This window comes from Propithecus coquereli, unplaced genomic scaffold (assembly GCF_000956105.1).
Source record: "Propithecus coquereli isolate 6110/MARCELLA unplaced genomic scaffold, Pcoq_1.0 Scaffold2, whole genome shotgun sequence".
Taxonomy (NCBI): Eukaryota; Metazoa; Chordata; class Mammalia; order Primates; family Indriidae; genus Propithecus; species Propithecus coquereli.
The window spans coordinates 4,776,565-4,800,151 of record NW_012144966.1 but is presented as its reverse complement, the minus strand read 5'-3'; the positions used below and the strand labels follow the sequence as shown (position 1 = coordinate 4,800,151).

Here is a 23,587-nt window from a genome sequence, read left to right as displayed (position 1 = left end):
ATTTTATTAAATAAGTTAATGCACTGAAAGGACTTATAAAAGTGTCCTGTACATAGTTAGTGCTTAAAAAATGAGCTGCTGTTGTTATTACTTCCATCTGTTTTTTCTAATTCTCATAATAACTCCATACAACAATATCTTTATTTCTCATTCATTTAGTTATATATTGATTTATTCATCATAAATCCTAGTTAAAGGATTAAGGCAAACTGAAATTGAGACTGAACAGTATTTAACTTGCCTAGTTAAGGTATACAGCTGGGAACTAGCAGAACTAGAATACAGTTTTATGTGTTTTCCTACCTTCAGTCTTCACATTTTAAAAAAGGAGATAATCCTGATCTCCCAGCTTTGTGAGGCATAAATAAGAGTGTATACAAAGGCCCAAGCATTACTTTTTATACATTGTTAATGCCTCCTTTTCATCCTCTGTGGAAAGAAATACTAAATAAAAAGGCCAGAAGAATAAGCTATGGGAAATGGAGAAGAAACAGAACTGGATAATGCAGGATTGAATAAATGAATTGACATTTTAGGTGAAGAAATTTTATTTTTAGTTTTAATATATATGTAATACAAATATTAACCTGCAAAATTGTTTATAGTGAATTAGAAAGAATCCTGTACTGGGAGTTGGAGGATCTTGGTTTGAATTTTCCTTCTATCACTAACCAATAGTGCAACCTTGGATGAGTCACTTGTAAATGTGGATTATGTGTAAAATTTGAATCACCACTGCTAACATGCTAATATATTTATGATAAATATGTTACCATATGAAAGCCCAGGATGATGGTAGTGATAAAGATAGTGTGAAAATATTATCTCCTATTTATCAAGTGCTTGTTAACTGCTAGGTCTTCTATACATCTTTTACATTAGTTATCTTGTTTATTTCTTTAACCCTCTGAGGTAGAAACCATTATTTTCCATTTTATTTTTAATGCAACATTTGATATTTACAAAGGAATTTATGTAACATATGTTTTTTATAAAACAGTATAATGAGCAACTTCTGTTTGAGTAACTAGAACATTAACGGTAGTTTACCCTGACCAATGTGCTTTCCCCTATCCCATACACTTGCTTCCTCCTAGACTTAACTAATCTTAAATTTTATCATTCTCTTCCTTAAAAGTTCTACTATGAAAAGGAATGAAGTACTGAAACATGGTGCAACATGATGGGTCTAGAAAACATTATGCTAAGTGAAAGAAGCCAGATACAGAAGGCCACATATGTATGATAGATTTCATTTATATGAATTGTTTGGAATAGGCAAATCTGTATAGACAGAATGTAAATCAGTGGGTGGTTAGGGATTAGATATATATATTTTTTTTATTATGGTAAATTCATACCTTTTTCAACTAACAGAAAAATTTGAAATTTATCTACTAATAAAACTTTACTATTTAGATACGTGTGCATATTCTTTGGTTTTTACTTCTTAAATCCAAATAAAAAAGAAAAGGTTGAATTATTTAGTAATTGCCAAGATATACTCAGAAATAGTATTATCATAGAGTAATCTAAAGCATATTTTATTGTTTTGTAGATTCCATGTCAATAGCTCTTGGGTAGCTACTAACTTAAAATCATTGGTTGAGTAGATTGGGCCTAATATTTACCTAGGAATTGCTTAACAGTTAGGAATAAAATTACTCATTTGTTAAAGGTTTTATTTGATAGTTTTATACCTTGCTACTGTTTTATTTTTATTTCTTTGAAAATAAACTGTAGACTGTTATTGGCAATGTATTCATTATTTTATTGTTATAACCATGTTGTTTATTAGAATGCTCGGTGATGATGGAAATGTTTTATATCTTCACTGTCCAGCATTGTAGCCACTATGCACATGTGGCTGTTGAGCAGCTGAAATGTGGTTAGTGCAACCAAGGCCCTGATTTTTGTTTTAATATTATTTTAATTAGTTTAAATATAAATTTAACTAGCCACATATGGCTGGTGGCTACCATATTAGTGCAGAGTAACAGTGAATTTTTTCATGTAAAATAAATGTTAAATGAATTATTATTGCTCAAAAAGTGATTTTAAATATAGATTCTTAAGAATTACATTTTATTATCTCATTACACAAAAGAACTGTAGTGAAAGTTCATAAATTTTGCCTTAAATTTGTTGTTATGTGCTATGCAAATTGGGAACAAGCTAATTAGGCCTCTAATTCTTCATGCATAAAATGGGGATAATTGTGCTACTTCATAAGGTTGTTGGAAGATTTAAATGATGTAATAAATGAAAAGTTCTTTGCATAGAGTCTGGCATCATATAAATGCTCCATGAATCTTATTTGCTGATATTATTATTTTTATTACTATTTGTACTAATAAATAATAGTTGCCTTCCTCCCACCCTTTAAGTAAAAAGTTTTTCCTTCTTACTTAAAATGATTTTCTTTTTTTTTCTTTTTTTTTTTTTTTAGCAACTGATCTGGTACTAAGAAAGGTCATCAATTTTTCTGACTGCACAGTTTGTCTTGATAAACGGAATGCCAGCGGTAAAATAGAATTTTATCAGGATCCTTTATTGTACAAATGCTCCTTCAGAACTCGTCTTCATTTTACATATGATAACCTAAATTCCAAGATGCCATCTGTTATTAAAGTAGGTGTCTCTTTTTTCTTGTAGTTAAGTTACATGTCTCTGTTTTGTTTATTGGCTCTTATGCATGCTAATCATTATTAAGAAACCATGAAGAAATTAACTAGGAACCAGGTATAAAAAAGAATAAAAGAAAAATAAAAACAAAAGAAAAAAGAAATTAACCTCATAAATATAAATGCCATTTGTTTTTATAAAAAGTTTTATTTATATTTTCAATTAAATTCCTCAATACTTTTTGTGTGCTATGTTCTAGTAGAGATATTTTGGGGACAACTTTTTTTTTCTGTAACTGTAATTTCCTTTTTAGTTTATCCAGCTGTTTATTAGTGTTCAAGTAGGCAGAGGAAATCATATAAAAATATTTATACCCACAGTGGACTAAATATTAATAATCTGTATTTCAATCCTTATAATATGCTCAGTGTGAACTAATAACTGCAGTTATTTTCTCTTCTCTTTCTTAGGCAACTTTGTAAGGCTTGATATACTAACCTAATACTTTAAGTTTATTGCTTCAAGAAGTTTTAACTTTGATCTATGGTTCTGAAATGTAATTAAAGTTCAGAGTGTGGGAATTATTGAGGACATGTGTTTTGATACATGTAAAAATTTGTTTTCCAAGGTAGCATATACATTTTCAATGTGTATAGTTAGTATCTAAATGTAAATCCTGTTGTCTTTTGTTACTTAACAGTTTTCTGAATGTTGTCTGTCAGTGTCTTAGAAAAGGAATTCCCATGGTGGTTTGTGATCCTGTTAAACTAAGTTTTAATGTGGAATAAATTTTTGTTGTTGAATTATTTGTTTTTTGATTATTAAAGTTCTATGATAGAAAAGCTAGACTTACGAGTCTGAGCACTGGTATTGACTATTGTGTCTATTTGAGTATGACTGTATAAAAATTAGTTTTGTTTATGTTACATTATGTTTTATTAAAGCATGTAACACTTTGTATTTTTTATAAACTTACCATACTTAAATTATATTTATACATGAAATTTACCTATTTTTTTCCCCTTAGTCATACTCAGTCATCTATGTTTTACTTTTTTTCCCCACAGTGTGTAATGCAAGTTGGTTTGTTTAAATTCTGTTACTTTTTCCTTCTATTTTTGAGTTAGCTTCTTTGGCAAAGATAAGAATGAAAAATAAACTCAATAATATTAATGTCTCTGTCTCAGGGAAAAGGATTTACTTTCTTTAGCCTTGGATCGACTAGTAAAGTTGGGGAATGTGAAAGTAAATTCAAGATATATTGAAATCAAGTAATGGATATATAGGAACTTTACCGTATAAAATAATCGTATTCATCATTAGCGCAAATTTAATTGTCCATTCTAAGATGTGGCTAAATTAGAGGAAAGTAAAAATAAATGAACTTGAAGAAAAATTTAGTGTTGGCATGTAATTAAATTTTTGTTCTCAAAATTGAATTGCCATGGCATTTCATTGTAAGAAGGCCTTTAATATCAATAAGCTTGTTGATATGTGGTTTTTTACTCTGTTAATCACATATATGAGATGCCATTCTCTTTTGCTTACATGACATTAATTTTTGAGTTTTTTTAATTAATACTTATAAGATTTGCTATTTTGGTTTAGACCTATTATTCTTCCAACTCTTAGTCTTAGGCAATATGTGTTATTAATAAATAGATGTGGTTTACTTTATTGATCACCTCAAAGACAGGAGGCTTTCCAATATGTTCCAGATACCCTAATTATTTTTTTAAACCTTTCACATATGTTTGTTTAAGTGGCTCTTGAATTTATTTATATTTTTGGTAGGCTTTTTATTATTTTTAATTTTTTTGTGTGAAACAAATTTGTCCTAGAGATTATGACATTTGTAGATACAAGTCATATGGGTATATAATTCATTTAACATTTCTATTTTTGGAAACTCACTTTGCAGTTTTTCAGAAGAATGAAATGAAATTCTATACAAAATCTTTGACCGCATCTCTGATTAATTCATTGTGAGAGATTTCTATAATTTCAAATATCTTATGAATGGGTTTAAATTTTTTTAAGGCCTGTGATCTATATTACCAGATTGTTACCAGAAAGGTTTACCTCCCGTGAACATTAAGGGGAGTGCTTGTGTTCTACTTTTGCTATCCTTAAGTGTGATCATATTTTAAAAATTGCCAACTTGCTGAACAACAAATAATGTATAATTTAATATTGATTTATTAGTGAAATTAGATTTTTGAAAATATGTTCACTGGCCATTTGCTTATTCCTTGAATTATCCATTCTTGTTCTTTATCTATTTTACTATTGAGGATTATTCTTTTCTTATTGATTTAAAACATTTTTTAAAACATATGTAGTTTGTATATATGTGTGTGTGTGTGTGTGTGTATTTGTATATATATTTGATAGGTTCGTTCTTATTGGTTTTACTTACTGCTTATCACAGGAGCTATGGGTGCAATGCAATATTTAAAACGATGTGACAAAGAAATCTCAAATTAAGAAAACCTTGGTAGGGCTGCATAGCTGCATACTCCTTTTCTGCCCATTGCCAAACTCTATCCCCCATTTTCTTACCTCTTTATGGTTTACTCGGTGTATGACCTTTAGGCCAGTTTTAAGAAACTTGTGCTCATGTTTGAAATATGTTATTTAACACCGCTGCCCCCTATACAACTTTCTCCCCTTTTAAATACATTTATTTTTGTTCTTGGACCCCTACAAATATGATTACCATTATTCTTTTTCATGTTTCATAGAGTCTCAGGTATGTTAGTCAAAATAAACCTTTTAAGAGACTTGACTTTATAGCTTAATTAGTTTCACTCCATGTTTATACAACAGGAAATCATTACACTGAAGCTGTGTTTATATTCCACTGATGTCTCTTTCTCTGTGGAGAACTTTGATTGCTATATATCCTATTTGCTAGTAATTAATTTTCTTTCTTTCTTATAATTGATTAATGTTATGAATTTTATGTTGCTTAAATCTTATTTAAAATTTATTTGAAAAACTTTTTTGAATGTATAGTTCATTTAGTTTTCCATATTTGACAATCAAAATTTTATTATTTCTATACTTTGATAGTTATAACATTAGTCTTTTCTCCACTTAACTTATGGTTTTAGGATGTATATGTATTCTTTTTGGTTAATGAAGCTGGAAAGAACAATGAAAGTTTTACTAAACTGACATCATGGAATTTTTATTATTTTTGGTTCACAGAGATCTTTCTTTTTTTGAGGGGAGAATACTATCATACTCTTCATTTTGTATTTGGTTACATAACTTATTTTACTTCTGAAATAATTATCTGGAGCTCTAATGTGAATATATCTTCTCATTATTAATTCTGTTTGTACCTACATCATTTGGCTTACTATAGTTTCTATCTAAAGTTAATTGATCATCATAGCAAAATTTATTTAATTCCTGTTATTTTAGAGTAAATATTATTTTGACTTAAATATTAGAAATGTTTGGGGTATTTCATTTTAAGACTTAAAATTTCACTGATTATCTTGAAAGGTATTCCCTTTAAATATGCTTTCTTTGATTGTTTTTGATTTTCAAAATACAGATTCATACTTTAGTAGAGAGCTTGAAACTTTCTATCACAGATCAACAACTGCCTATGTTTATTCGTATAATGCAACTTGGGATTGCTCTTTACTATGGAGAAATAGGCAATTTTAAAGATGGAGAAATGGAAGACTCTACCTGTCACACTAAAGATATGTTAGGAAACATTACGGGTAAGTATAACAAAAACTTTCTAATTATTGTTCTTATAAAGTGCTTTCACCAGTGGGAAACTTGAAAAAACAGATTGAGTTTTACAGTGTTCTAATATCGTTGGCAATTTTTCTGGCAAGGCTCACCGAGAGTTATTTAATTAATTGAGTTATTTCAGTACTATTAATTAAGGAAATGTATGCTTCATTGAAGGATATGTGACATGGGAAAATACAGAGAAATAAAATATGAAGGTAAAACGGGGAAGACATGTGAACAGTTTAGTTATGATGTATGGCAGAATGGTAGAACGTTTGATAAATAGAGATGTGAGTGATCTGACATAGAAAAATGAAAGGATTGATTGATTTTGACTTGGTTTGGGGCCTGAGATTGAGAAAGGTTTAAGATATTAATTTCCATAGCTAGGCCCTAAGAAGGGCATTTAAAACTTAGGGACAAATAACTTAATTAAAAAATGGACAAATAGACATTTCTCCAGAGAAGAGAAATGAATGGCCAACAAGCACGTGAAGATACTCAACATCAATAGCCATGAAGGGAGTGCAAATCAAAACCTCAATGAGATACCACTTCACAGCCACTGGGATGACTATAGTAAAAAAGACACATCATAACAGGTGTTGGTGAGAATATGGAGAAATTGGAACCCATATATGCTTCTTGTGGGAATGTAAATTGTATAGCTACTTTGGAAAACAATCTGGCAGTTCTTCAAAAAGTTGAACATAGTGTTACCATATGACCCAGCGATTCTACTCCTAGGTATATATCAAGAGAATTGATGATATATGTCCACATAAAAACTTATGGCAGCATTATTCTTAATAGCCAAAAACTGGAAACAACATAAATGTCTATCAGCTGATGAATGGATAATAAATAAATTATGGTATATTATTCAGCCATACAAAGGAATGAAATACTGACGTACGCGACAACGTGGATGAATCTTGAAAACATTAAGTGAAAGCCAGGCAACAAAAAAGAACACATGTATGATTCCATTTGAAATGTCCAGAATAGGCAATTCTGTAGAGGCAGAAAGTATATTTGTAACCTGGGGCTGGAGGGGAGAGAAAATGACTATAAATAGGTAACTTCCTATTGGGGGTGATGAAAATGTTCTAAAATTAGATAGTGGTGGTGGTCATACAACTCGAGACTATAATAAAAACCAGACTGGGTGCGGTTGCTCATGCTTGTAATCCCAGTGCTTTGGGATGGTGGGGTGGGAGGATTGCTTGAGCCCAGGAGTTCAAGACCAGCCTGGCCAACAGAGTGAAACCCTGTTTCTGCATAAAATAAGAAAAATTAGCTAGGCATTGTGGTATGCACTTGTAGTCCCAGCTACTCAGGAAGCTGAGGCAGGAGGATCACTTGAGCCCAGGAGTTTCAGGGGTGACAGAGTGAGATCCCATGACAAACAAACAAACACGTACATACATACATACATACCACTGAGTTGTGCACTTTTTAAGTGAATTTTATGCTCTCTGAATTTTATCTCATCAAAAGAACCTTATTACCTTAAAAAAAAGTGTAGGGAACAACATTAATAAGGGTATGTAGATATAAAACATACCTCCATTTCACACTACACAGTTAATTTTTGTTAGACAATGAACAGAAACAATGTCTAATACCTTGAACAAAACTAGCACATACAGACAATCAGTTCATTTTTTTCCTAACCTGACAAATTTCAAATATATATGAAAGTTAAAAGAGTTATTATACTGTGGACACTCACATGCTCATCATTTAGATTCTACCGTTAATATTTTGTTATATTTGCTTCATCACATATCTTTCCATCTAATGTTCCTTTCTCTATTTATCAGTATAAATTATCAATTTAAATTTTTGATGCCTTTCAAGGACATTAGTACACTTCCCCCAGACCTCAGCTGCATATTGTTAATTAGAGTTTATATTTACTAATGTTTTTTAAAAATTTTTTTGAAGGTGAAATTTATAAAATGAATTGTATAAATCTCCGGTCCCTCCCCCCCATGCCGGCCAAAGCTAAGAAGATAGAAATCTTAAATATAGTAGTCAGTGAGTTTTGAGAATTGTATACATCTGTATGATGTAAAACATCATCAAGAGGTAGGTCATTAAGATCTCAGAAAAGGCCAGGCGCGGTGGCTCACGCCTGTAATCCTAGCTCTCTGGGAGGCCGAGGCGGGCGGATTGTTTGAGCTCAGGAGTTCGAAACCAGCCTGAGCAAGAGGGAGACCCCGTCTCTACTAAAAATAGAAAGAAATTAATCGGACAACTAAAAATATATAGAAAAAATTAGCCGGGCATGGTGGCGCATGCCTGTAGTCCCAGCTGCTCAGGAGGCTGAGGCAGTAGGATCGCTTGAGTCCAGGAGTTTGAGGTTGCTGTGAGCTAGGATGACGCCACGGCACTCTAGCCTGGGCAAAAGAGTGAGACTCTGTCTCAAAAAAAAAAAAAAAAAGATCTCAGAAAATTCCTTATGTCCCTTTCTAATCATTCTTCACCTCCCTGCCTGCCCACATACACTCAGGAAGACACTGTTCTAGAGTTTTTAAAAATGATAGATTAGTTTTGCCGATTCTAGAATTTCATATAGATGGAATATATACTCTCTTGTGGAGGTTTCTTTCATTAAGTATAATATTTTGGGTATTCATCTATATTGTTGCATGTAGCAATCATTCTTTCCTTTTTTTTTTTCTAGGTATGTTGTATAACATACCGTAGTTTATTTAACCATTCACCTATTGATGGATACTTGGGCTGGTTCTAGTTTTTGGCTGTTTTAAATAAAGATTTCATAGATATTTTTATGCAGATTTCATATAGGCATATACTATTCTTAGGTAAATATTTAAGAGTGAAATTATACGTTTACTTATTAAAGAAACAAGACCTTTTCTGAAAAGTGTACCTTTTTATATTTCCATCAACAATGTATGTGAGTTGCAGTTGCTTTACATCCTTGCCAACATTTGGTGTTGTCAGTATTTTCTTACTTTTTTGCCATACTGATGAGTGTATTGTGGTATCTCATCTTAATTTGCATTTTTCTGATGAGTAATTATTTTGAACTTTTTTATGTGGTTATTGACCTTTAATATGTCTGCTTTTGTGAAGTCTATGTTAAATGTCCATTTAAAAACGTTTTCTGTGTTTCCATATTGATTTCTGGGATTTTTTTTTATATTCTGAGTTCAAGTCCGTTGTCATATATGTTTTGGGAATTTTTCTTTTTGCCAGTTTGTGACTCGCCTATTCCTTTTTTTTTTTTTTTTTTAAGTGCGTACTTAGGATCGATAGCTATTCATGTTTTAATAGATTTCTTTTGAGCAGGAATTTTACATTTTGATGAACTGTAACTTTCAGATTTTTCTTTTATAACTGTTGCTTTCTGTATAAGAAGGTGACTAGGTTTTTCTTGTATGTTAAGAGAGAGAAAAAGCAGTTCTGCTATTTGCTTCCAGAGGCATCTGAATTAATTTTCTCATCTGTTTAAAGCAGGGATCCCTAACCCTTTTTTTGTGTGTGCCATGGATTCTTTTGACACTCTGCCCAAGCCTATGAACCTCTTCTCAGGTGTATTTTATTATATTTTATTTTGTTTTATTTTATATTAATTTTTTTTAGAGACAGAGTCTCACTCTGTCACCTAAGCTGGAGTGCAATGGTACCATAATAGCTTAGTGCAGCCTTGAATTCCTGGGCTCAAGTGATCCACCTACCTCAGTCTCTTGAGTAGCTAGTACTGCAGGCATGTGCCACCACATCTGGTTATTTTTCATTTTTTATTTTTTTTGTAAAGACGTGGTCTTGCTATGTTGCCTAAGCTGGTCTCCAAGTCCTGGCCTCAAGTGATCCTCCTGCCTCAGCCTCCCAAAGTTCTGGTATTACAGGTGTCAGCCTCTGTGCCTGACCTCTTGGGTTTTAAGTAACTCGATTATGATGTGCTTCAGTATAATTTCTTCATGTTACTTGTGCTTGGAGTTCATTGAAGTTTTTAGATCTGTGGTTTATAGTTTTCATCTAGATGTGGAAAAATTTTGGCCATTGTTTCTTCAAACATATTTTTCAGTTTCCTTCTCTAGGGACTGTATTTAGGCTGCATGGTGGTTGACAGAGCTCTCTGATGCACCATTAATTTTTTTCCCCTTTTTTTCTGAGTTTCATTTTATGTAGCTTTTATTCTGTTCAAGTTAACTAATCTTCTGCTTTGTGTGTCTGTTATTAATACCATCCAGTGTAAATTTCATCTCAGATACTGTATTTGTCATCTCTAGTTCAATTTAGGTCTTTTATTATATATTTCATGTCTTAACCTGTTTGTGCTTTCTTGAACATTTTATATAGCTATTTTAATTTTCTCTTGTTTGCTAATGCTATGATCTGTGTCATTTCTGGATCTATTTCTATTGGTCGACTTTTTTCCTCATTATGGGCTATATTTTTTTTTGCTTCCTTGCATGTCTGATAATTTTTAACTGGATGCTAGATATTGTCAGTTTTACCTTGTTGGGTGCTGGATATTTTGGTGTTCCAACAAGCATTTAAGTTACTTGGAAATAATTTAATTCATTTGAGCCTTGCTTTTAAGGTTTTTTAGATGAGATCAGAGTACCCATTAGACTCAATTTTGTCTGATTAGTGAGACAATTACTCTTTGGAGTACTCTGCCCTAATGCCCTGTGAACTAAAAGGTTTTTGCTTTCTGTCTGGTGAAAGCAAAAATTATTCCCGATTCTATATGAGCCCTGGGGATTGTTCTCTTTGCTCCTTTCTGGTGGTTCTTTTCATAGCCTTAGGTAGTTTTCTTACGCACATACGGTACTTAATACTCAGCTGAATGAATACTGGAGGAGGACCCTCTGCCGATCTCAGGGGCTCTCTGAGAAGCTTTCTGGTTTGGTGCTCTGGTACCTTACAAGCTATAGCCCTCTTGGTCTCCCTGGACTTCCTATGTTGTCTTTTCATTTAAGGGAGGCTGTTGCTCGACTTGGATTTCCCTTTTGCTGGCTATGGCTTAGAAACTCATTGCAGGCAATAAGCTGGGGCAATCGCAGAGCTCATTTCTCTTGTTTCCCATCTATCCCATCTATCAAGAGTCACTGACCTTTATTTCCTGATACTCAATATTTGAAAACCCATTATTTCATATATTTTGTCTTTTTTTTTTTTTCCACATGGTAGGGTAAATTCTCTCTCTGTTACTCAATTTTGGCTATATGCAGACTCTCTGAATGTTTTAAATGCTTAAAGTAAATATATTGGATTACAAAAGAAACTAATTGTATTGAAATACAACTGTATTTAAGAAATGATAATATAGTAATATTATGTGCTTCTCTGTTAACACATTAAATATCAGGATATATATAGCAGAAGGTCTAATAGCTATCATACTTTCAAAGTAGTAATGAGTGAATATTTTGAGATAGTTCCACAACTGTTGATATGCAATTATGTGTCACTTAACGATGGGTTTATGTTCTGAGAAATGCATCATTAGGTGATTTCGTTGCTGTGCAAACATCATAGAGTATACTTACACAAACCTGAAGGGTTTTGCCTAGAACACACCTAGGCTATATGGTATAGCATATTGCTCCTAGGCTACAAACCTGCACACTGTATTATTGTACTGAATACTGTAGACCATTGTACCACAATGGTAAGTATTTGTGTATCTAAACATATCTAAGCATAGAAAAGGTACAATAAAAATATGATTTATTAAAAGATAAAAAATGGTACTCCTATATAGGGCATTTGCCATGAATGGAGCTTAAAGGAGTGGAAGTTGCACTGGGTGAGTGAGTGAGTGAGCGAAAAGTGAATGTGAAGGCCTAGGACATTATTGTACACAACTGTGGACTTTTTAAACACTATACACTTGGGCTACACTAAATTTATAAAAACATTTTTCCATCTTTAATAATAAATTAGCTTACTGTACCTTTTTACTGTATAAACTTACATTTTTGTTTAACTTTTTGACTTTTATTGTAACAATTTAGCTTAAAACACATTGTATAGCTATACAGAAATACTTTTTCTTTATATTCTTATTCTCTAAGCTTTTTTCTATTTTAAATGTTTTTAGAACTTTTTGAACTTTTTTGTTGAACACCAAGGCACAAACCCACACATTAGTCTAGGCCTACGCACCGTCAGGATCATCAATAACACTGTCTTCCACCTTTGTATCTTATGCCACCGGAAGTCTTTCAGGAGCAGTAACATTCAGGAAACTGTTATATCCTATAGTAATGATGCCTTTTTTTTTTGAATACCTCCTAAATGATCTGCCTGTGGCTATTTTACATTATAGTTAACTGTGTTTTATAAGTAGAAGGAGTATACTCTAATATAATGATAAAAAGTATACTATAGTAAATATGTGGACAAGTAACAGAGTTATTTATTATGATTTTCAAGTATTATATACTATACATGCTTATATGTACTATACTTTTATGTGACTGGAAGTGCAATAGGTTTATTTACACCAGCATCACCACAAACGTAAGTAAATGCGTGACACTATGACATTATGATAATTGTGATGTCGCTAGTTGGAAGGAATTTGTCAGCTTCATTATAATTTTATGGGAGTGCTGTTGTATATGTGGTTTGTCATTAACTGAAACCTTGTTATGCAGTGCATGTTTTATCTGTGTTAGAGTCACAGGTACCGCTAACACAACTGTGGTTTGTTATGTGAATTCATTTTTAAAAATGCTATGTTTTATTTAATACTGTATATATTTTCCTGTTGAAATTCATGGAATTCTTGAATTGTATCAACAGGCCCCAGATTAAGATGCACTGTTCCAAACAAAAAGAGCATTTTAGGAAATTCTGATGAGGTATCAGGGAGATGCTTTTCTTTTCTGTGCCCTTATTCTTTTTATAAGGCAGTGAACAAAGATTCAGAACTGAAAAAGTATCTTTCACCAAAATCCTTCCTATTTTTTACTCAAGATGATATTGAGTAAAAATTATAGTGGCTAGTTTTTCAGGTCTCTTAGTAGTTTCTTTCTTTTGCTTATAAAGCTCAAGCAGTGGATACTGCTTCTGTTTTAATGGATTAGACGAGAGGTCTAGAGTCCAGCTCTGTGGATTCAAACTTGTTAACTGTTCCTTGAGTTGAGGTGACTTTATTTCTCCTTTTATACCAGATGATATTCAGTGATGATGTTCATTTTGACATCTTAATAGGGATGATTTATAACAGGCTTTATTTATTCCTCAGTAGAAACTTATATAATATTTATCGTTGAACAGAAAGATTTAAAGATTATGCCAAACATTGTCTGGATTTGTAACTTTTATAATTTACTTATTTTTATTTTTTGAGACAAAGTCTCACTCTGTTGCCCGGGCTAGAATGCCGTGGCGTCAGCCTAGCTCACAGCAACCTCAAACTCCTGGGCTCAAGCCATCCTCCTGCCTCAGCCTCCCGAGTAGCTGGGACTACAGGCACGTACCACCATGCCCGGCTAATTTTTTTATGTATATGTTTTTAGTTGTCCAGCTAATTTTTTTTCTATTTTTAGTAGAGACCATGTCTTGCTCTTGCTCAGGCTGGTCTCGAACTCCTGAGCTTAAACGATCCGCCCACCTTGGCCTCCCAGAGTGCTAGGATTATAGGCATGAGCCACCGTGCCCGGCCTATGATTTGTTTTGAAGTACATCTAAGGCCTCTTGATCGTATATTCTAGTTACTCTAGCTAATTCTTATGAAGCCTTTTCCTTCCCAGATGAAGGAAGGTAAATGGTCATAACCTGTAAGTGTAAGATGTTCCAAGGGTCTCCTGTCAGAAGAGTTAAAAATGTTATAAACTTTTTCTGACCAGAAAATTCGGAAGGAGGGTATTTAAAGATTTAAAGGAGTGTGTGTATTTATAGATTTATCAATGAAGAGTAGATATGTATGAATCTGCTGGAGACTTCTTACCTCATGAGTTTTTTAAAAAGTAATTGTTTTCTTTCTGTCTAAACTCCATGATGATATGCCTCTTTTGTTTGAATTGCTAGTATAATCTTAAGTCATTTTGATGGAGTTCGACTTTACAAAGGTGGAATAAGTTAAAGAGTGGTTGAAATTTAAATCTTTTGTCTGCCAGTTTTTCACCATATAAAATTTCTTTGCTATAAATTTTTTTCATCTGTAGAACAGGAACTAACATATCTCACCCACTAATAAGAAAGAGGGCCAACACTATTATTTTTCTTAACTACATGTAAAAAGTCCATTGTAACATTTACTTTCATCCTTTGAGATAATTCTTTTTTTTAGGGGTGGAGGGTGCAGTTTTTCTGGAAGCGCTTGCTGTTTTCTTTCTCCACTGGGCACGTCAGGAAATCAAGAATGTTTCTTGTATCTTTCTGGTATTATGTTTCAGAGAAAAGTCACTTTTTCAACACATTAGCTTCATTTCTGAGAGGAAGATTTGTTTGTTTAAAAAAAAATTAATGAAATGTTAAAGATTTAATTTATTCTTTGTATTTATCAAATACATTTAAAACTATGTGCAATTAATAGACTACTCTCCACATAACATTATACTAACCTAATAAATGAGATTTCATAGTACAACATGCAGAAACATGAATGATAATGCTAAATTATTGGTTTCAAATAATAATAACCAGTGTATGATTTATTTATACCTTATACTAGAAAGAAAGATGTGGAAAGAAAAATTTTAAAGCCTATCAATTCTTATTTCTTCTCTTAGTTAAATCCTCTTGATTTATTTAAAATGACTTTATTTTGATTGACAGGTGTTGAAGATGAAACAAGAATAGATATGCAGTATCCTGCTCAGCATAAAGGCCAAGAGTTTTATTCACAGCAAGATGATGAACAGCCACAGGGGTGGGTGTCGTGGGCCTGGTCATTTGTGCCTGCAATTGTGAGTTATGATGATAGTGAGGAAGACTACCTTGGGAATGATCCTACATCAATCACTCATCAGCAGAAAGCACAGACTTTGAAGGATCCTATTGTTTCTATAGGATTTTACTGCACAAAGGCAACTGTGACGTTCAAAGTAGGTTTTCTTTCTTTTGCTGTTCATATTTCTATCAACTTTAATGCTTAAATTTTGATTGTTAATAAGATTCTATCTTAACTGAAATTTGTTTTGCACTTAATAGATGTTAGGTAGAGTCTAACAATCCTTACCTCATAAAATTGTATGTCCCTTCCGTCTGAAATAATTGAATTTCAATCCCTTCCTATCTTCTTTTCATATCGGTTTCATAGGTTTTTTTCTTCCTACTGAATCACTGAGTTGGCATACAAACATACCTTAATATTTTCATTAAAAAAGGCACATCAAAAATCTCCCTTAAATATATGTACTCTTACAGCTAGTGTTTTATTTCTGTGTTCTCCTTCATAAAAAATTTCTTTAAAGCATTATTTATATGCAATTTGTCTCTCTCTTGCTCTTTAAGACAGTCTAAATCTTTGTCTAAATCCTTTTCTAACTATTTTGCAGCAGTATTTGACTACTTCATTAAAATAATCCCTGTAAAATATATACTCTGTTCTGCATAAAGGAGAGTATATAATATGTATGTTCAAGTAAAGTGAACATCTTTTTCCTTAAAGAAATATAAAATTATTAGTATTTTTGATGCCCCTTATGTGTTCTTCTTTGATCATATTGTATCTTCTCTATCTCTCAAATATAACCCAACCTGAATTTTGAGTTATTTGTTCCCTGGCTTTTTATAATACTGTCACCATACACGCAGTAATCCTGAACAGTATCTTAATTCCGTGAACAAATATTTTTGATAGCAGCTGTGGTCCAGGCACTGTTTCGTCTCTAGAGATACCAAAGTGAACAGATATAAATCCCTGCCTCTTAGAACTTAAATTGATACTATAAACATAAGATGTATAATATGTCCATTGAGGATAAGGGTTATGTAGAAAAAGTGGGAAGAGGAATAGTGAGTGGGAAATAGAGGGGAAATTATGCAATTTAAAATTGTATGATCATGGAAGACCTTACTGTGAAGGGGATATTTAAGCAAAGTCCTGTGAAAGAGGAAGCCTATTAGATATGTGGGGATGAGCATTATTCTAATAGCAAATGTAAAGGCCCTAAAAGTTTCAGGAACAGCAAAGAGGCCAATGGGGCTGGGGCAAAGTGACCTAATGTGAAAGTAGTAAAAAATCAGATCAGAGAGGTAATAAGGCATGGAGCAGTGCAAAGTCATAAAACTCTGTAGATCATTTTGGGGACTTAGTCATTGATTCTGAGTGAGAAAGTTTTGGGACAGTTTTTCACAAAATTACATGATGACCTGAGTTATATTTTAAACTGGATCACTCTATTTGCTGTCATGATGACCTGAGTTATATTTTAAACTGGATCACTCTATTTGCTGTGTTGGAAATAGATTACAGGAGAGCAAAAGCAGAAGTAAGGAAATCAGACAGATAGGATTGTAATTTTCAAGCAAGAGATGATGACTAGGACTAGGGCTGTAGTAAGTGGAGGCGATGAAAAGTGATTGGATTTTAAATGTGTTTTGGAGGTTGAAGAGGCAGGATTTCCTGATATATTTTTTTATGAGACACGAATGAAATAAAGAGGATCTAAGGATGGATCTTGAGCAACTGAAAGGCTTGAGTTCTGATTTTTTGAGATAAGTGAAATTGGGAAAAGACTAGGTTTGAGACGAAGATTAGGAGTTTGGTTTTGGACAACTTTTAAGATGCCCACTGTATATTTAAGAAGAGCTATTCAGCAGATAGTTGGATATATAAAAATGGAGATCAGATTAGAAATTTGGTCTGGTATAAATTTGAAAGTCATGGCTGTATTAAGACTGCAATCAGTGTAGGTAAGAAAAAAAGGAGAGGTTCTAGAACCAAGCTCTGGGGAAGTGTCATGTTAAAACATTGGAAAGATGAGGAAGAAATAGCAAGAGAAGCAGAGGATAAGTGATCAGTGATGTAAGCAGAAAACCAAGAGAGTATCTGGAAGCCAAGTACCATAAGTGGTTTTTTTTTTTTTTGTTTTTTTGTTTTTTTTTTTTGAGACAGAGTCTCACTGTTGCCTGGGCTAGAGTGCCGTGGTGTCATCCTAGCTCCCAGCAACCTCAAACTCCTGGGCTCAAGTGATCCTTCTGCCTCAGCCTCTCGAGTAGCTGGGACTACAGGCATGTGCCACCATGCCCGGCTAATTTTTTCTATGTATTTTCAGTTGTCCGATTAATTTCTTTGTATTTTTTAGTAGAGATGGGGTCTCGCTCTTGCTCAGGCTGGTTTCGAACTCCTGAGCTCAAACAATCCGCCCGCCTCGGCCTCCCAGAGAGCTAGGATTACAGGCGTGAGCCACCGCGCCTGGCCACCATAAGTGTTTTAAAGAGGAGGGAGTGGGTTATTTTTGGGAATGGATCCTTAAATTTGACAGTGTTGAAATTACTGGTGATCTTGACCACAGCAGTAATACAACACTGGTAATATCTTTGTTGGAATTGGTTAAAAGCAAATGGGAGGACTGGTGGGAATGTAAAATGGTGCATCTGCTGTGGAATACAGTTTGGCGGTTTTACAAAAAGATCAGACTTTTGTTTGGATTTGTGGGTGCTTTTTTGTAGTTTTCTTTGCTGTTCCTCTTCTGCCTAACCTTTAAATTTTGGCATATGGGGCTTGGTCTGTGGCCCTGTTATCTTTTCCGTCTATACTCTCTGAAAGTAATATAATTTGATCATAATAAAGATGCTAATAGAGTATCAGATTTGTGTTTCCACTGATCACTTTACTGTGAGCTCTAGAATTTACCTATTTGTGTCCACTTGTATATCGAATAGGTATTTGACACATACAAAAACAGAACTCTTGATTTTGCTCTGCAATCATGCATCTCCCTCACTGTCTTAACTGTCCATTAAATTGCAACATTATCTACTCATTCGCTTAGGCTTACTGTTTATAAATAATCTTTCTCCTACCACATCTGATCAGCATGTTCTGCCAGCTGTACCTATAAGATACAGTCACTTCTCATCAGCTTTACTGCTGCCTGTAGAGCAGGAGTTCTTAAACTTTTTGATCAAGACTGCAGGATCTTTGCATTCTTTAAAATTATTGAAAATTCAGAGGAGTTTTTGTTTTTTCAAATTACGTCTACTAATATTTATTGCGTTAGAAATTAAAACACATCTTAAGAATATGTATTCATCTAAACAAAAGAAAATCCAAAGGAGCAACAGCTACTCCAGATGAGAAGGAAGCAGTGAAAGAACTCCAGAAGTATGAAGAATTAAAGTGAAAGGACACCTCTAAAAGGAACACCAGCTCTCTAACAATGGATATCAACCAAAATCAGAACATTGAAGTGCCAGATGAAGATTTTCAAACATGGATTGTAAAGGAGCTCAATGAAATGCAAGATAACATGGAAACCCAACACAAAAAAACTCACAAAAGCAATGCAGGAAATGAATAAAAAATTCACTAAAGAAATTGAAATATTAAAGAAAAATCAGGAATTAAATCAGAAAAATTAAAGAAAAATATTGAAGAAAAATATTAAAGAAAATACTCCAGAACAGCTGGAAATGAAAACTTCATTCAAGGAATTACAAAACATAGTGGAGAGCCTTAAAAATAGGTTAGACTGAGCAGAAAAAAGAATCTCAGAGCATGAAGACAACCTCCTTCACTTAAACAAGTCAGTCACAGAGATAGAGCAGAGAAATAAGACAAGAAATAGGGGATTATGTGAAGAAGCCAAACATAAGAATCATAGGCATCCGTGAGGGTGAAGAAGAAAATACGCACGGGATGATTTTATTTGAGGAAATAATTGAGGAAAATTTCCCTGGCCTTGCTAGAAATCTAGATATCCAGGTACAAGAAGCTCAAAGGACTCCTGGGAGATTCATTGCAAACAGGAAGACACCAAAATACAGTCATCAGACTGGGCAAAATAAACATGAAAGAAGCCCTTCTACAAATCATAAAGTGAAAGCAGCTGGTAACTTACAAAGGAAAATCCATCAGACTAACTACAAACTTCTCAGCTGAGACCTTACAAGTCAGAAGGGACTGGGGCCCAGTTTAGAATTTTGTATCCTGCAAGACTAAGTTTCATATATGAGGGGAAAATAAAGTCTTTTTCAGACAAGCGAACACTGAGGGTATTTGTCAAGACCAGACCTGTCGAGCACAAAGCACTCACGACTGCATTATACATGAATCAGCACAGTAGACACTCACCATTGTAAAATCACCAAAAGCTAAAGGTCAAAGGCCAGATACTACAATGGCTCAAGAGATAAAGCAACAAACTTCTACTCAACAGGATGAACAGAAATCCACCCCACTTATGAATTCTTTCAATAAATGTGAATGATTTGAACTGCCCACTCAAGAGAATAGGCTGGCAGAATGGGTAAATATACACAAGCCAAGTTATCTAATCCACAAGGACTATCTAATCCACAAGGATGTGTCTAATACACACCTAATCCACAAGGACTCATTCAGGCTGAAGGTGAAGGGATCAAAAACAATATTCCATGCAAATGGAAACCAAAAGAAAGCTGGTATAGCAGTTCTCATATCAGATAATTTAGTCTTAAAGTCAACAAAAGTAATGAAAGACAAAGATGGTCATTATATAATGGTAAAGGGAACATTATTCAACAAGAAGACCTAACAATTCTAGGTATTTATGTACCCAACACAGTTATACCCAGATTCCTAAAGCAAATCTTACTCGATCTAACCCAAATGATAAACATCACCACCGTAATAGCTAGGAACTTCAACACTCCTTTGACCGAACAGGATAGATGCTCCAAACAGAAAATAAACAAAGAAACAATGGACTTAAGCAGAAATCAAGATCAAATGGGCCTCACAGATATTTACAGAACATTTTACCCCTAAACCACTAAATATACGTTCTTCTCATCAGCTCATGGTACATTCTCTAAGCTTGACCACATCCTAGGCCATAAAACACATCTCAACAAATTAAAAAAAAAATAGAAATTATACCATGCATCTTCTCAGACTACAGTGCAATAAAATTAGACATCACCTCCAACAGAAACATTCATCTCAACACAAAGTCATGGAAACTGAACAACCTACTGCTGAATGATACTTATGTCAAGGAGGAAATTAAGGTGGAAATCAGAAGATTCTTGAACTAAATGATAAAGGGGACACAAGTTATCAAAATCTGTGGCACACAGCTAAAGCAGTCCTGAGAGGAAGACTCATTGCCATAAATTCCTACCTCTAAAAGTCAGAAAGATAAATCAACAATCTAATCAATCGACTCTAAGAACTGAAAAAGAGCAAACCAATTTCAAACCCAGGGGAAGAAATAACCAAGATCAAAGAAGAACTAAATGAAATCAACAGCAAAAGAACTACACAGAAGATTAATGAAACAAAAAGTTTGTTCTTTAAATAGATATACAGAATTGGTAGGCCTATTACTAGATTAACCAGATGCAGAAAAGAAAGAACTCTAATAAACTCAATCAGGAAAGAAAAGGGAGAAATTACAACTGATATCACGGAAATACAAAGTATTTTCTCTGAATGCTATAAGAATCTCCATGCACATAAACTTGAAAATGTGGAGGAAATGGACAAACTCTTAGAAACACACAGCCTCCCTAGGCTCAATGAGGAAGAAACAGAACTCCTGAATAGACCAATATCTTGTACCAAAATTGATGCACTAATAAAAAACATTCCTAAAAAATAAGTCCCGGACCAGATGGTTTCACACCCAAGTTCTAGCAGACCTACAAAGAAGAACTGATGCCAATCCTGCAGATATTATTCCACAACATCAAGAAGGAAGGAATCCTCCTGAACACATTTTACGAAGCCAACGTCACCTTGGTACCAAAGCCCAGAAAGGACTAAACAAAAAAAGAAAACTACAGACCAACATCCCTTATGAATGTAGATGAAAATAATTCTCAGTAAAATGATAGGAAATTGAATTCAGCTGCTCATCAAAAAAATAATCCATCACAACCAGTAGGCTTCATCCCAGAGAGGCAGGGATGGTTTAACATATGCAAATCTATGTAATTCACCACATAAATAGAAGTGAAAGCAAAGACCATATGATCTTCCCAATAGATGCAGAAAAAGCATTCAACAAAATTCAGCACCCTTTTATGATAAGAACACTTAACAAAATAGGCATAGATGGGACTTACCTCAAAATGATAAAAGTGACATGTGACGTAACTGATAGCCAACATTGTAATGAACGGGGAAAAATTGAAAGCGTTCCCGCTTAGGACTGGAACCAGACAAGGTTGCCGTCTATCACCACTTAAATTCAATATAGTGGACGAAGTTTAAGCCAGAGCAATCAGACAAGAGAAGGAAATCAAGGGAATCTAAATGTTGGCAGAGGAGGTCGAGTTGCCACCAATGATGATGATATGATGTTATATCTAATGCTGATGATATGATGTTATATCTAGAAAACCCCAAAGATTCTGCCGAGAGACTACTGGAATTGATAAATAAGTTCAGCAAAATCTCAGGTTAGAAAATCAGTGTACACGAATGAGTAACATTCATATATGCCAACAACAGTTAAACTGAGAACCAAATCAAAGACTCAACACCTTTCACAATAGCAACAAAGAAGATAAAATACCTAGGAATATATTTAACTAAGGAGGTGAAGGACCTCTACAGGGAGACCTATGAAACACTGAGGAGAGAAATAGTAGAGGATGTAAACAGATGGAAAATCTTACCATCTTCATGGATAGGCAAAATCAACATTGTTAAAATGTCTGTACTACCCAAGTGATCTGTAGATTCAATGTGATCCCTATTAAAATACCAACATCATTTTTTGCATATATAGAAAAAATAATCCTACACTTCCTGTGGAACCAGAGAAGACCCTGTATAGCCAAAGCAACCATAAGCAAAAAGAACAAATTGGGATACATCAATTACCAGACTTCAACCTATACCACAAGGCTGTAGTGACCAAAACAACATGGTACTGGCATGAGAACAGAGACATAGACCAATGGAATAGGACTGAGAACTGAGATATAAATCCATTCACATATAGCCATTTGATCTTTGACAAAGCAGACAAAAACATACACTGGGGAAAAGAGTCCCTATTCAATAAATGGTGGTGGGAAAATTTGATAGCCACATGTAGAAGACTGAAACAGGATCCGCACCCTCTCATCTCTCACAAAAATCAACTCAAGATGGATAAGAGACATAAACCTAAGGCATGAAACCATAAGAATTGTAGAAGAAAATGTTGGAAAAACTCTTATAGACATTGGCCTAGGTAAAGAATTTATGAAGAAGATCCCAAGAGCAAAGGACATGAACAGAAACTTTTAAAAAGAAGATAGACAAATGACCCACAAACATATGAAAAAATACTCAGCATCACTAATCATCAGGGAAATGCAAATCAAAATGACAATGAGATACCACTTAACTCCAGTGAGAATGGCTTTCATCAAAAAGTCCCAAAACAACAAACAGCATGGATGCGGAGAGATGGGAATACTTATACACTGCTGGTGGGATTGCAGACTAGTACAACCTCTATGGAAAATAATATTGAGAGATCTCAAAGAACTAAAAGTAGAACTATCATTTGATCTGGCAATCCCACTACTGGGTATCTACCCAAAGGAAAAAAGGACATTCTTTAAAAAAGACATCTGCACTAGAGTGTGTATAGCAGCATGATTCACAATTGCAAAGATGTGGAAACAACGCAAGCGCCCATCATACATGAGTGGATTAGCAAAATGTGGTATATCTGTACCCTGGAGTACTACTCAGCCATAAAAAAAAATGAAGAGCTACTCATTGAATTATCCTTGATGGAGCTGGAGCCCATTTTTTTAAGTGAAGTATCACAAGAATGAAAAAACAAACATCACATTTACTCACCATGAAATTGGCACTAATTGATCAGCACTAATGTGCACATGTGGGAAATAACATTCATAGGGTGTTGGACAGGTTGTAGGGGAGAGGGGGCATGGGTAAATCCATAACTAATAGATGTCATTCATGCTCTCTTGGGTGATGGGAATGCTTGTCAGGTGGTACAAAGGCAATATATGTAATCAAAGTGTTTGTATCCCTGTAATACTCTGAAATTTAAAAAAATTAAAAAAATACACATTTTAAAAT

At 33.8% G+C, this 23,587-nt stretch overlaps 1 protein-coding gene across 1 annotated transcript in view; it reads left to right on the top strand.

Annotated features, from left to right (window-relative positions):
- VPS13B (vacuolar protein sorting 13 homolog B (yeast)) overlaps positions 1 to 23,587 on the top strand; it is a 933,283-nt gene that overhangs the window by 54,258 nt on the left and 855,438 nt on the right. Inside the window, exons 6-8 of the mRNA XM_012643529.1 lie at positions 2,450 to 2,631; positions 6,194 to 6,368; positions 15,163 to 15,431. Coding sequence (XP_012498983.1) covers positions 2,450 to 2,631; positions 6,194 to 6,368; positions 15,163 to 15,431 — 626 coding nt within the window. The remainder of the gene's footprint in view (positions 1 to 2,449; positions 2,632 to 6,193; positions 6,369 to 15,162; positions 15,432 to 23,587) is intronic.